Source organism: Chlamydotis macqueenii, chromosome 3 (genome assembly GCF_036417535.1).
Source record: "Chlamydotis macqueenii isolate bChlMac1 chromosome 3, bChlMac1.mat, whole genome shotgun sequence".
Classification (NCBI taxonomy): Eukaryota; Metazoa; Chordata; class Aves; order Otidiformes; family Otididae; genus Chlamydotis; species Chlamydotis macqueenii.
The window spans coordinates 97,594,710-97,608,920 of record NC_141558.1 but is presented as its reverse complement, the minus strand read 5'-3'; the positions used below and the strand labels follow the sequence as shown (position 1 = coordinate 97,608,920).

At 37.7% G+C, this 14,211-nt stretch overlaps 1 protein-coding gene across 4 annotated transcripts in view; it reads left to right on the top strand.

Annotated features, from left to right (window-relative positions):
• The window catches only part of DISC1 (DISC1 scaffold protein), a 208,835-nt gene that overhangs the window by 82,492 nt on the left and 112,132 nt on the right, over positions 1-14,211 (top strand). For all 4 annotated transcript variants that reach the window (XR_015258242.1, XR_015258243.1, XM_086745426.1 and 1 more), the window contains exons 7-8: positions 1,770-1,824; positions 6,367-6,469. Coding sequence is in view for 2 of the 4 variants with exons in the window: in XM_086745426.1 (XP_086601552.1) it covers positions 1,770-1,824; positions 6,367-6,469 (158 nt within the window). In the remaining 2 variants the exon portion in view is untranslated. The remainder of the gene's footprint in view (positions 1-1,769; positions 1,825-6,366; positions 6,470-14,211) is intronic.

The following is a 14,211-nucleotide window of genomic DNA, read 5'->3' as shown; positions in this document are numbered from 1 at the left end:
CTTATATTTTGACCATATATTGCTGTAGAAAAGGGAGAAGTTGGAGACTGGTATGTGGGAAATGACTTCCCCCCGCCACTTTTACATAGCTAGCCAGCTGTATTTCTGTTGCCTTGCACAGGCACTGACATACACTGTTGTGAGCTATTTCTGAGGGGACTGTCTCATCCGGAGCTGGAGGGACCCCTGTGTGCTGTGGTGGTCATGAGGTGATGGATCTTGCGGGGCTGTAGATTGAAAAGGTGTGTGTGCTCCATGAAGCAGGGCATTAGGGAAAGCAATGCAAATAGCTGTCTCATTATGACAATTAAATGATCCTCTGGACAGCTGAATTCTGCCTCTGAGGTTGTCTCGCTCCTGCGTGCAACTGGGCAAGGTGGTCCAGCCATCCTTTCTGTAGGTGGTCAATAACTGAGTGCAAACCCAGCTTCATGTGCTTTGCGGTTCAGACTTACGTAAATGCTGACTCCTGAATCAGGGCTCAGTAAGCACTGCCCTTGGAAAATAAGAAGGAGCAAGTTCTCAAAAGCAAACAGAAATGCATAGAGGTAGGCAGCAGGGACTTGTGTGCGTGTCAAAATGGGCACTCAGTCTTAATGTGCTTTCTGAATAATAGTGACTTGTGTTTCTTCCACCTGTAAAATGAATACAATGCTGCCTTATCTTGCGAGAGTATCTTGAAATAAATCCAGTGATGTTTCTGAAATGTTTGGGTACTTCAGTGCCGAACACTAAAGAAAAGCTCAGAAATAAATTAATAGTTCTTTCTTTGGGAAGAATATCAGTGGTGGGTCGTGAAAGAAGTACAATTTTTATAATGTAGCTAAAAGGAAGAATTGAAAAGCTGCTAGTGGGGAGTGCTGACTGTCACGTACGCTGAATTGAGGTGTCTAATGGAAAAGAAAATAGCATGTGATAAAGTAATTGAACACTGTATATAGTGTATGCCTGCTAAGCAGGAGAGAAGGAAGTATTAAAGCTGCAAAAATAATCGCTATACTAACTCCTAATGTTTTATTTGACTTGGGTTTTTGAATTTTATTTTTAAAATGTAACTTGTGAATTTATTTACAAGCACCAAAGGCACAGGTTTACTTTATGTTCAGTAATATCAAAGTAGTAAACCTCCCTGGTTTTATATGTGGAGAAAAACCTTGAATTTGTTCAGATGAGCATGGATGTTGCCTCAGTGTCAGCCCGCTGTTGAATCAATTCGGTACAAATATTTTGTAGGTTTTTATTAAAATAAACTGAGTAGTGATATTTCATATAAAATTACTGTGAGAACAAGTGACTGCAGTTGAACTTTTCCTGGCAGAGCTGGAAACTGGATTGTAAGAGGATAGTTGACTGCAACCTCTTTGTGTCAGGAGCATGTTTGTATTATGTGTTTGGATGGTGACCTAGCAAAGCACCAGTCCTAGACACTGCTGGGAACTTCTAAGATATTATGGTTACACAAATAATCATAATTGTGTTTCACTTAGTGTTCATTTTAAAGTATAAATTCATTAATTAAGAACTGTAAAGCTAGTATACAAACTGTTTTGCCAACAAACAGGATGAAATGGGTAGAAATTGGGTGGAAAAAAATATTGTTTAGTCACTAGCAACACTGAAAGCAATTTTTATCTTGGTATTGGCTTTTTTTTTGTGTGGTGTGAGTCATATTAAAGCCTGTGTGCTTCCATATGAAAATGTGTCTTGTGTAGCAGACTGTGATGAGCAGAGAAGGTCAACTTTATTTTATTCATTTCAATCCCTTCTAGCCTTCAGGAAAAAGAACAGTCGTTCAGCATATCCATTAAAGAAACTACTGCCAAAGTAAGTACACAACAGTTTTCAGTTATTCAGAATATTTAGAGAAGCGGGTAATAGCTTGCATCTTAATAAATTGTTTGTATTTTAGAAAGTTTGTTTTGTGTTGTTTATTTCTAAACAGATTTTGCATGTAAATATTTAAAAAAATACACTCAAAAAAACCCCCTAACTTACATTTGGAGAGGCCACAGAGATTGCGTTTAAGAAAGCAGATGGAGTAATCTATTCTTTCTTGGTTTATATTTACTAAGTCTTCTTGCTGGTCTCTGTTTAGGAACAGACTCCTTAACTTCATGAAATGCTATTGAACTCTGGTCACAGCTGAATGTTTTCACACTTAATGCAGAGCCTCTTACGTTGTTAGCTGACTGGTTTTGTTGATGTGAAGAAGGAGCATAAAGGAAGTACCTCTTTTCCCTACCTCTTCACTAATAATAAGCTAACAATCTAACTCTCATCCCCATTTAAAAATACAAAGAAAAGTGATGTGGCATATTTAGCATACCTTTTTTTTTCTAATGAGAGATGTTAATACTTCTCCTTTAATATTCTTATTTCTCATGGCCTCCTTCTCAGAAAGAGAATACTAAAATTTTCTTTTTATTTCAGAATGGCTCAGTGAGTCACAGAGCATCTTTGCTCCAGGAGTACTCTAGAAAAGAAGATCATTTTATTGTAGCTAATTCATATTGGTCTATATGGAACAGAGAGTGGAAAATATTTCTCAGTTTTGATCAGTAATGAATTCATATGCTAAAATAAATAAGTTTATTTTTCATGTTCTTTCTCTAATATGGTTCACCAAAATTAGTGAAAATTTTAGCCTGTATAATCTATTCTTCCTAGTTATCTTGACCAACACTTCTAGCATGCACTGTTAAAAAGACCATTTAAAGACTGCATCTCAATATCCCTCCCTCCTTCTCTCCTACTTTATTTTGAGCTTATTCTTCACTATTCCTTGCTTATTCACACATTTTGGGAGAAATTAGTATAGACCAGAATGACAAGATGCTCCTTCATATATTGTTAAATGCATATGAATAAAGTATCAAGGAAAAGATTGTAATTGACCTACAGCTCATCCACTAAAATGAATGAGACACTTGGTACCTCAGAGTGTGTTCTTTCAAGCTATCTGCAAGCTAAAATGTAAGTTACTGATAGTTACGTTCCTCTCTGAAATTGTGTGCCACTTGAAGTTTTAGTTTGTAACCATAGTATCTAGAGACTTTTTCAATAAGAGCTGAAGCATTGGGTAACAACTGAGAAGTTTGAGCTAGAATTCCACAGCCTGTTTCTTTAAAAATTCAATAGATAAAATATTATTTTAATTTCATTCCATTCATATATGATGGCTTTTACTTATTAGAGAGGATAAATATGAGCCACGTAATGAGACTCCTCCAAATCATTTATTGTTTTATTTTTTCAGATTGACTCGTCCTATTATTTTCTTCTCAAACTGAATAGAGCTGGTCTTTTAAAGCATTTCATTGTATGGGGAAAACACTGCTTTGTCAAAGGTACCCCCTGTACCACTAGTATTTATACAGCCCTTTCTGCCTCATCTGTGTTGTTTTCAGCTGAGGCTGCAAAAGCTAAGAATAGCCCATTAATGAAGGGAACAATCTGCTTTATCCACCATCTTCCTTCAGAAATTAATATCTGCTTTTGCTAATGGCAAGATTGTGCTGTATGGGAGATCCAGATGGGCTGTCCTTTTCTTCAGACAGTGTAAAGATACTTCCTCTATCTTTTCCAAGATGCTGTTATACAGAAATGTGAAGCTGACTCAAAACTCTGTTTTCTTGAAATGGTTGGAGGAAGAATAAATGTCAATGCTTTAGTCAGTGTCCTTATCCCTGTTTCTGCTGCTTTACCTTAACAGCATATGCTGGGAAGATGGAAGGGGATGACAATGGCAAATTTGCTTTTGTTATTTTGCTGCTTGTTATCTCCATTCTGTATATCTTTGCTAAACAGTATTCTACTGGTTTCAGATAGACTTTTTCCAGTAGTGTTTGTGTCTGAACACAGATTTATAAGGTGTATTTTTAAACAAGAGCCCTTTTTTTTTTTTATATATCTGCTTTAAAAAAAAAAAAAACAAACCTACAAGCCACTGAAGGTTTTTTTTTTAATAGATACAGTAATATTTGGCTATAAAGAACTAACCTGAAACTGAAAGGGAGTTTTTTTTTTTAAACTTGGAGATTGTTGGTCCCTGGGCTGCAGCGGAGCTGGTCACTGAGAACAGAGAAAGGCCATTGCTGGGGGCACAGGCGCTTGCAATCCGAGTAGGTAGGGGAGGGTGGCTCACTTCCCAGCAGCAAAGGAATATGCTGGCTTTGTGGATGTTCATCATCTTTGTTAGCTAAGAAATAACCTTTCCTCAGTGGCTGAATAAGCTACTGTATTGAATAATGGTAGCTGTTATTAAGATCAAATAATTAAAAAAAAAATGAAAAGGATTGGAGCTTGTAGACTAGAATAGAGGTAACATAGAAGCAGTGCTATTAGTTTGGAGGATGTTAGATTATTTTCCCTTTCCCAGTCGCTCGTTTAGTTTTGTCAAACTATGCCATATGATAGCTCTGAAGATTAATGTTATTCATTTATCTACAGAATACACATGACATAGATACAAGCAGAGGCTCAGTACCGTACTTATCTCATGTTCCAGAAGAATCATCTCTGTGAGCTAGGGGAACTTCCTTTCAGCCTCTGTTCCCTGCGTTTGGGCCGTTAATACAGACTGCCAGCGAGCTTCGTTCTGACAGTAGTGCTTACAAAGTGGACAGTGTTCACTAGAAACTGATGAAACCTCCCAGCTTATTTTGCATAAGTGCCAAACAGCTGTCTACTGGTAATGACTTTAAGTTACTACCAGCATGGGATATATTTGTGCAGTTTTCCTGGAGCTGAAAGATTCCCCATCTAATTGCAATTCACTCAGCCATTCAGTACCCCTAAAGAGAGAGTGCTACTTAGGAAGAAGTCATTAAAAACTTTCAGATTTATTTTGGAGATGTGAGACAGAAATGGCCTTTGGGTTCTTTGGGCACGTTTAGTCACCTCTGACAGGTTTGGGTTTTTTAAAACATTTTAAGTGAATTAGTAGGCAAGTCACTTAGAAGGGGTTACTGAAAGTGAAATATCTGGGAATTGAAAAATTATAATAGGTGCAGAAGTGATGAGATATTTCTGTTTTTAAATTAATAGGAAGACTCTGAAGTCTTTAGATGGAAACAGTTACTGCTTGGAGTATAGTTCTGTTGACTCAAGAAAAAAATATGACCTATTTATGGTTAAGAGATGCTCTCAGCTAAAGCAGGAGGATATTATCCATTTAAAAGGATTTATAGTTAGTGTCATAGCTGAATTATTATGCTTTAATTGTACAAACAGATAAGCCATTAGAGCTGTAAGGCTTTTGCTTTTAAAAAGTGAAGTGATAGCTGTGCTTCTGTTAATAAGCATGGTATATACACTTGTTTTAGAGGCAGAAAGTAAGTCAAGGAGGACAGGGAAACTCCTCTGGAGATTTCATTTCATGTCTCATCTCTTCACAACTGGCCTGTGCCTCTTTTCACTATTGCTTTACCCTTTGTTCCAATGAATGTAATGTTTTTTCAAGTGTCAGCTACAATTTTAAGCAAGTGTTTGATGTCTGCCTTCAGAACAAGAGATTTGCCTTAACTTGATGAGGGATTTTTCTGTTTGTTTTACTTTCCTTCACAGATGATGCAATGTGGTGTAAGAACCAACGTGGTAGTTGTATGAATTGCATATGGTGTATAAGGTCCTTCTGAGGTGGTAATGTAAAGTGCAGAAACAGTTGACTTTCTTTTTTCTCCATTCTCTCTCCTTGTTTTTAATACCAGTCTTGATTCATTGCTGAAGGAACTTGCAGTTAAAAAGATGAAAAAAAAAGAGAGTGGAGAAGTCAGAAACCTGAACCCCAGTCAGCTATGTCTCCTGAATGTGAAATTGAGTACAGTATTGGTGTAGCCTTATTTATTGCTTGTGCAGAGAATTAACAGTGGCTTCTTGGCCTTTTTTCAGTTAAGATGTTTGTCATGGTATATTTTGTATAAAAATCACTGTATATTCTGTATTATGACATCTTAAACTTCAAACATTAGCTTATTTATGCTCTGCTTCAGGCATCACTGTTAATGCTGAAATTGTACAGAATTTGTAAGATGGCCTTTCTTCTATGTGCAGCCTCAGTATCTAGTAGTGAAACTTGTCCTCTCTCACTCAGGTAGCTAACGGTAATACCATTCTCTATTTTTATACTAGAATGTGAATTTTTATAACCGAATGCTTTTTTTTTTTTATAATAGAATGCAGCAAAGCCTGGAAATTATGATTCATATTGGGTATTTCTGTAAAGACATCACTTCTTATTAAGCTTCTTCACCTTGCTGTAGGATGTTATGTTGTGTCTGTAAACCAAGAACTTTTGAAGCCCCATTTAAATTGCTGTATACTTTCACATGGATGAATTATAAATCATGATTGTCTGCCTCAATCTAGGTTTGTACGAGTCAAAAACTCTGCAGTACTTTGAGGAAGAAAGTGAGTGATATTGAGACTCAGCTACCAGCTCTACTTGAAGCCAAAATGTTGGCTGTTTCAGGTGAGTTTTAAGTGATGAGAAGGACTAACATTGAGTGGTGCGTTAGAGCAGTTGTTGTTTTCATAGCTGAGACTTCTTAGGAAAAGTCATTAGTGTGCACCTGTCTAGATTCCTTGAAGTCATGGCAAGTCCAGCAGAACTGGGCTGTGTGACGCCTTGTGTAAAGTACTTCACACCCCTCTCCATGGTTGGGAACTACTAGCAAAGTGGATTCTGTGTGGGAGGCAGGAAACATGTAAAGAACATGATGTTTTTCCGTAGGTGAAATTGATAAATAATTATCAATTAGCTGTTCCTGGACCTTACAAATTGTATACCTAGAGCTCTCTAGCTAAAAGCATAAATTTACAACAAAGGTATAATAATTACAAGTGTGGCTTTAAATGACATTTTAAAATGGAATGCAGTAATTGTCAGCTTCTGCTGTTCAGATCATTAAACAACTAACATTGGCAGCAAAAGAGCAATTTGGTCCTTGGAGCACTCGTGCATGTTATTTACAACCAGTAAAACGCTGAAATGTGATTACAGAATCTGATGTATAACAGCTTTACATGCCACTTGCTTGGGATTACTGCACCGTTCACTAAGGGAAAAAAGGCAAAGCACAGTTCTGTCTTTTAAGTTTGAAGAGGTAGGTTTCCTAATGCAGCGAATTGCAGATGTGTAAGCAGGTGTCTCTTTGCTAGACACCTGTCTCAGAGAGGAGGCTGAATAGGAGGGAATGTAGACTTGGGTGCAAGGAATTTTCCAAGGTTCCACCCAGTAAAGAAAGGCTAGAGGGTTTTTGATACATGTCAAGGTGACACGTTGTAGATATCTGTTGGTGATTTACCTTCTCAATTAGATTCAAGAATCTAGTACCAGCACACACGAATTATTTAAAAATGAAACCTTGTGCAGCCTCACATGGTTTGTTTGCCAGAAGTGGATAACATCAGGCCTTAAAATCCTAAAGGAAATTGAGGACCAGATCTTGTGTTGGTGCTGAGCATGCTCAATTTTCTTGCTTCTCATAAGACCTTTTCGAAATGGAAACCCTCCTGAATTCTCTCTGTCCACTTGCGAGAGGTAAGCTAAGCAATCACCTTTCTCTCCCCCTGGGCTGTTTGAATGTAGGTAATTTTCTTGCTTTCAGAAACGAGGTCAAAGTTTTCCCCAGCCATTTTATGACTTTGTTGAGAACAAAATAGCCCATAAACTGGATGTGCAACTGCTTCATGCTGCCAGTAGGAAGCAATTGGCCAGAAAAGATGTACCTCAGTCTGATACTTTGAGAGAGTAAATAACCACTTGAAGATGGTTTTGAAAACATTCATAAGGGTATCTTATACATGTTAGCTCTTAAAAGAGATTGCTTGTTTCAGGAATGAATTCAAAAGACAATTTAATGCTGGTCTTTCTATAAACTGTTTTCACAGTACTACAACTATGGTTGCCTTTCTATGCTTTTTAAGAAGTATCAGTGCTATTTTGTATCACTGATAAGAAGCACTGTTTCTTTTTTTTATTCTTACTCTGAAAACCTCTTTAGGGAATTTTAATGCCTGTGAATGGTACAATCCTAAATTTTAACTGAGGCAAAATTCTGGAGGGAACTGGTTAAAAATCAAGGACAAAAGGTAATTTGGTGGCAGTGGATACTGTAATTTCTTTACCTCATTGTAACATAGGGATACATTTAGGTGATGTGATGGCGCTTATTTATGTTAAATGAAGAGTAGTGTGCAGAGGATACAGGGGAAATATAAGAATAAAGAAATTAGTTCTCTGAAGACCTGAAATTGCGCGCAAAAAAAAAAAAGTTGAAGAAAATGGAAGTATTTTAGTCCTAGAGCATGAAGTGATAAAGTCAGAAAAGCCAGGATGCAGGATGAATTGCAGCTAGCAGAGAAGAAAAAACATGGTAAATGCAGAAGAGGAAGGAAGAGATAAAAATAGCTTTTGCTTCTTTTTTTTTCTTTACTTAACAAAGCGAAAACAGTGAGCAGTGGATAATATAGAGAAGACTCAATTATTCAGTTTCTGTGTGTTCCTGCATTAGGCATAAATGAATGACACCTCTTAAATAAGGCATAGTTAAGAAGTAGGTCTTAACCTTTTAAATATTGCTTAGGATTTAAGCAAGATGCTGTATGTATGTATCCCCTGAACTGTCAGGCAGCTAACAGAATTTTAATGAACAGCCTGTATATATATTAAATTGTTAGAAAGTGGGAGAATCTTCAGTTGGGTAATATGCAGTTAGTTAAGGACACCGTTGGAATAGTATGAAATTCTGAGGGAATTATAATGTATATATAAATATGTGGTAATAATAAAGTTGCTTGGTCATAGTTAGAGGTTTTCATTTAGAGGTTTTCATTTAGTCCGGAAGCATCAGGCAGGATTAAATGTCTGTTATTTCTGCTTTTTAACCATAGCAGTTAGATCATTCATTCAAACAGTTTCCTTGAACAACAATACTAATGGATCCTGAGAACAACTGTTCTTTTTTTTCTAAACAGATGTTGCATCATTTTTGTTTAATGTAGCATTTTCCTTGAGGAAGCAGTCAGTTATGTGATTTTTGGAACAGTGTCAAAGCAAAAACGTAACAGAATGCAGTTGCACGCATCTGGATTCATGTATCCAAAAAGTTAAGTTAGATGAGCTTAAGAATATAATTGGTACATGAGTTTTCAGTGATGGCTTAATGATGTGATGACTTGGAAAGCGTGATAGATACCTCAGCATTTAATGGCTACCTTCAGAGCTTCAGGCAACATTCATCTTCTACGTGAACTATACTTTCTATTCTGAAGATATGGATTTATAGTATTGGTGTATTTGTACCAGAAAATGTAAGAATATAGCCAATCTTGTTTTGAGAGGAAAATACAGCAATAAATGCAATGTAAGCATAACAATTCTATTAGTCCTGTCAATGCAGTACCTTGGATTTTGTGACTATGTAATAATTGATACTCTAAAGACATAAGAGATGATGCTACATATGTAAACATCTCTCCTTCCTATTATTTTGTCCATGGAAAAAGTGTAAAAGTAAATTTGGAGGAGAAAGAAAGAAGGTTTGTGAATCTTTGGGTTGCTGAAGGCTGTAGAATAAATACAGCAGATTAATGAAATCTCAGTAAGATTTCATATGGGGAAAAAAACAGTCCATACTTAAATGTTCAATAGGTATTTCTATCAACAGTTACAATTCAGGTCCTTTATATCAACGGCTCCTTTACCGTTGGCATTTGCCTGTTGTGATAAATAACTTACAGTTAATACTCCAGAGATGCTAGTCCAGAATTTTTCTCCAAATGTAATTAGTAAATCTTATTATATTGTTCACAGTTTTTAAGTCAGTAGCTTTAGCTAATTATAGCTAACAAGTACCCCTGATTGCATGAGATGTTACTGTTGACATACACATTTGTAAATACCTACTGATGAAATCCTATGGTTTAGCATAGTAGGTTTTTTTTTATTAAAACAAAACACCTTAATGTCAGTGTTTAGAAACCTGCCTGTGATTATTAGAACAGTTGCTTCTTACAGTAGCTCTTAACATGCTTGTAAAAATTTTGTCATAAATTATGGGAAGAACGTGGCAGTATGTGATACTCTGTTCTTTCTGTTAGTATTGTGTGTCTATTTAGCGTGAAATTTTGGGGCGGCAATAAATTGCAGATGAAATAATCCTAAGCTAGTAAGAAAATTCAAATAGGACAATATGTAAGCAAGTATGAATGTAACAGTAGAAAAATTATTAAAATTTATTTTCCTATTTGGGACTACTTTGCAGGAGAGCAAATCATATGTGAGAAGTGGTGTATTTCTCAGTTTTCCTTAGTGAGAAAATAATTTGGAAATAGAAGAGAGGATGTAAAGTAAAATGAATTTTTAGTTATCATTTCATCTGTTTCCTATATTTGAATAAAATAGTTTTATATTTTTTACAATGTCTTCATAGATTGTTATGTGGGTGTGGGGTTTTGTTTTTTTTTTTCTTTCTTTTGAGAATGTGTAATAGCATGGGATTAGATAGCCAGAAAGGAGCTAGCAGGGAGCTAAGCAGACGTGAATGAAATACTGAATTCATTATGTAGTTATCTGAGATGCGCATCATTAACTTCCCTTATATCTTTGCAAATACAAACTGGATCAAAAAACAGAAGTTAGAATGAGGTGACTTGTAAGTAGTTTAAAAAAAAAAAAAAATCCTGATCTTAAAACTGTCTATACCACTAAGAGATCATGTGTCATCATCCTACAATTAGCACTATCTGTATTTCATTAAATACCTGCAAGTAGAAGCTGCTTGGAAATACTGTTGTGGGATGAATTCCAGCAATACAATGAAAAGGGTTTTTTCCTTATGTTGATGTAAAAATATAGTTTATGAATAGCATGACATAAATACTAGATACCATATTTTCACTAAACCTAATGCTAGGACTGTTGCCTCTTTGCCTACTCTTTATTGCTCATTTAGGGCAAGTTCTGCATAGCTCACAAAGCAGCTCTAACAAAAAAAAGCTCCCAGTCTTCCAGCTTTGGTGTGAAGGATTCCTGTTGGGAAAGAGTATGTTAGAAGAGGGGACAGAGCATTCTGGCTGGAAGATGCCACTGCAGGCTGAAGGACATTTTGAGCCATACATCTGTGTGCTTTAGTGATGTGGGTGCCTTGTTTTCATGCCTGTGCTGTGTTCTGTCATTTCATGCAGAAATATGTGTGACCATAAAGTTCTTGACATGATGTTGTGGTCTTCCCAAGGCACGCTACATACAGCTCTTAATTTGACACTATTGGAAGGCAATAGTGTACCTGTGTGTTTTTTTTCCTTTCTTGTTTCTGAGAACTGCTGTTTGGTAACAGTTCGAGAACTCTGCTAGTCTTAGAGGCAAAAACGCCAATGCCGCTTTGTGCCTTCTCATGAAGGCTTAGTTTTTTTTTTATAAACTGGAATCTCATAGAGGTCTGTCTTGTCAGATGACTTAGCTGGTTCCCCACTTTCAGATTCTTGCTTCCAGCAGTGATCTGCTCAGAGACACGTTGCGATTGTTTCTTCTTCATGCCAGTATCACAATGTCTGGTTCCAGCCTACTATACTGTGTATCGACATGCCCTCCCACAACAGGCACTTTATGGTCCATGAAGTAAAATTTGTCACCATGTCTTGGTGCAAGTGATGTACTCTTTCGCAAACCTATTAACTCATTAAAAAAATAATGCCAGTGAGCCCCCCAAAGCAACTCTCACAGTCAGGCAGACCTCAGGCAGCTATGCTGTTTGTCTTTTTATCTCATTTCCAACTGAGACTGCTGGATGTTACTGGCTTCCAGTGAACTTAAAGGATAATTGATTGTAGCTGAAGTTCCAGCATGATGTGTGACCAGACAGCAGAAAATCATTGCTCCTGTTGCAGAAGTCAGTCATGTAGCAACTTACTCTTTTTCTCTCGTGTTACCTAAGCTGCTATCCCTGGAGCAGCAGAGAAGGTCAAGTAATCTCTTCGGCAGTTCCTTTTCCAGGGTTTTGTGCTCAAAGGAGAAATGTTAGATGGGGAGAGCTATGAAAGGAGGGCAGTGTGAAACCCCTGTGCAGTCTGTGGAAAGGAGCAGTGATGTCCCTCTTTGCACTGACTGTCCAGGAACCCAAGGTGACAAACCTCTGAAGCTCAGTGCATGTGCTTTTGGTGCACAAACCTAGGTTGGTAAAAAGTGGGAGGATGATTTCATGCAGCCCTCAAGATCATGGAGATCAGGTCTGGGCTGTTTCCCTACCCTCAGCATGTCTTTTCTGCTTCTCTGGTAGCAGTAGTGAGTGGAGGCAAAGGCAGGAGAGAGGAGAGGTGTAAAAGAACTGGATATTGAAAGGCACAGGGTGAGTGGAAGGTATGAGAGAGGGAGCAGTGGTTATGCAGGGAAGTGTGTGCACACACATCTGTGCTGTTGGGTGACCCTTGAGTCTTGGAGTCACTTTCAGTTGGGCATCTTTTACCATGGTGAAAGAGAATTGTAACAACCATTTATTGGCTAATGCACATAGTAAATTGCTGGGACTAACGTGCTTCTGGGCTATACTTGTCACTCCAGTGCAGACACTTGGGAGCATCTGATGGCCCAGCAGTCACCAGTAGCTATTGCTTCTTGGAACAGGTTGTGTCTCAGTATTGCTAAACTGCCATCTGCCAAACCTCTGCCTTTTTCTTCAGGGTTGGTGTGCCTTTTCTCATTGATAATTTTCACTTGAGCCTTTGAGTTGTTATTACTTTTTTTATTATTATTATTATTATTATTCCTGGGTTGTTCTGTGGTGACTGATTCAGTTCAGGCACAAGAGGCTTTCTGGGGCAGAGAATTACTCCCCAAGTGTATGTCTATGGGGCCTCTTGCCTGCTTGTAGATGGATTTTCTTTACCTTTCAGGATTACATCAATCATTCAGTTGCATTATGCTTCATAAAAGTGTTGGCACGTGTTACTGCGTAAGAAACAATAATTGTGATTCAAATATGTAAAATGTTTCAGAAGATGGTAGACTGTCCCTCATTTGCTATTTGTTTTTTTTCAGAGGTGCAAACACACTGGCAGTACTTCCAAAATCTTACATTTTTGTCATGTTTTTTTTCCTCTTTTCTTTGTGAGCAGCTGAATTAGACTTATTTTCTTCAGTTACTTTTCTGGTGTTGGAATTAGTTTGTATTCTCATTAATCATGGGATGGAGGATTTTCAGCCTTGAATTCCAGTGCTGTTGATAAATACCGTCGTGGCAAAGGCCCTAAGCTAAAATGTAAATTTTCCCTTTCTTATGTATTGTTAAAAGTAATGTTAGTCTATGAAGAATTAGCTTGAAGATAATGATAATTAATGACCAGTCTGTTCTTTCCTACATTCAAGGTGATGGCCAGTATGTAGACTTTACTGTTATGCAAAAATTTCTCCTTTGCTTGTGCTACAGTGAACATAATTTCAGTAGGATGTGACGTATGCTCATGATTTCCATTATTCTTACTTGAAGCAGAGAGGTATGTAACTTCTGGCATAAATAGGAGAAAAGGTGGGAGTACTAAAGTTGCAGGCCACTAACAATGTCTAGTATTTTGAAAGGGAAATATTTAACAAAGCTTAATAGAACATTTGTTGGTTTTTACAAAATGGGACAGATTTCAAACCATATTTTTAGTCAATTTGTTGTTGGCAAATGGTATCAAAATAACAATATGTTAGTTTGAGGTTACTAAATGGGCAACAATGTGCCCAAAATAGTAGAATCCAACCAGGAGCTATTATAATATGTGCTCACAGCCCAGAAGGCCAACAGCATCCTGGGCTGCATCAAGAGGAGCGTGGCCAGCAGGTCGAGGGAGGTGATTCTCCCCCTCTACTCTGCCCTGGTGAGACCCCACCTGGAGTACTGTGTCCAGTTCTGGAGCCCCCGACATAAGAAGGGCATGAACCAGTTGGAGCGAGTCCAGAGGAGGGCCATGAAGATGATCAGAGGGCTGGAGCACCTCTCCTATGAGGACAGGCTGAGAGAGTTGGGGCTGTTCAGCCTGGAGAAGAGAAGGCTCTGGGGAGACCTTATAACAGCCTTCCAGTACCTAAAGGGGGCCTGCAGGAAAGACGGAGAGAAACTCTTCAGCAGGGCCTATAGCAATAGGACGAGGGGTAATGGTTTTAAAATAGAAAGAGGCAGATTCAGACTAGATATAAGGAAAATTTTTTTTACAATTAAGGTGGTGGGA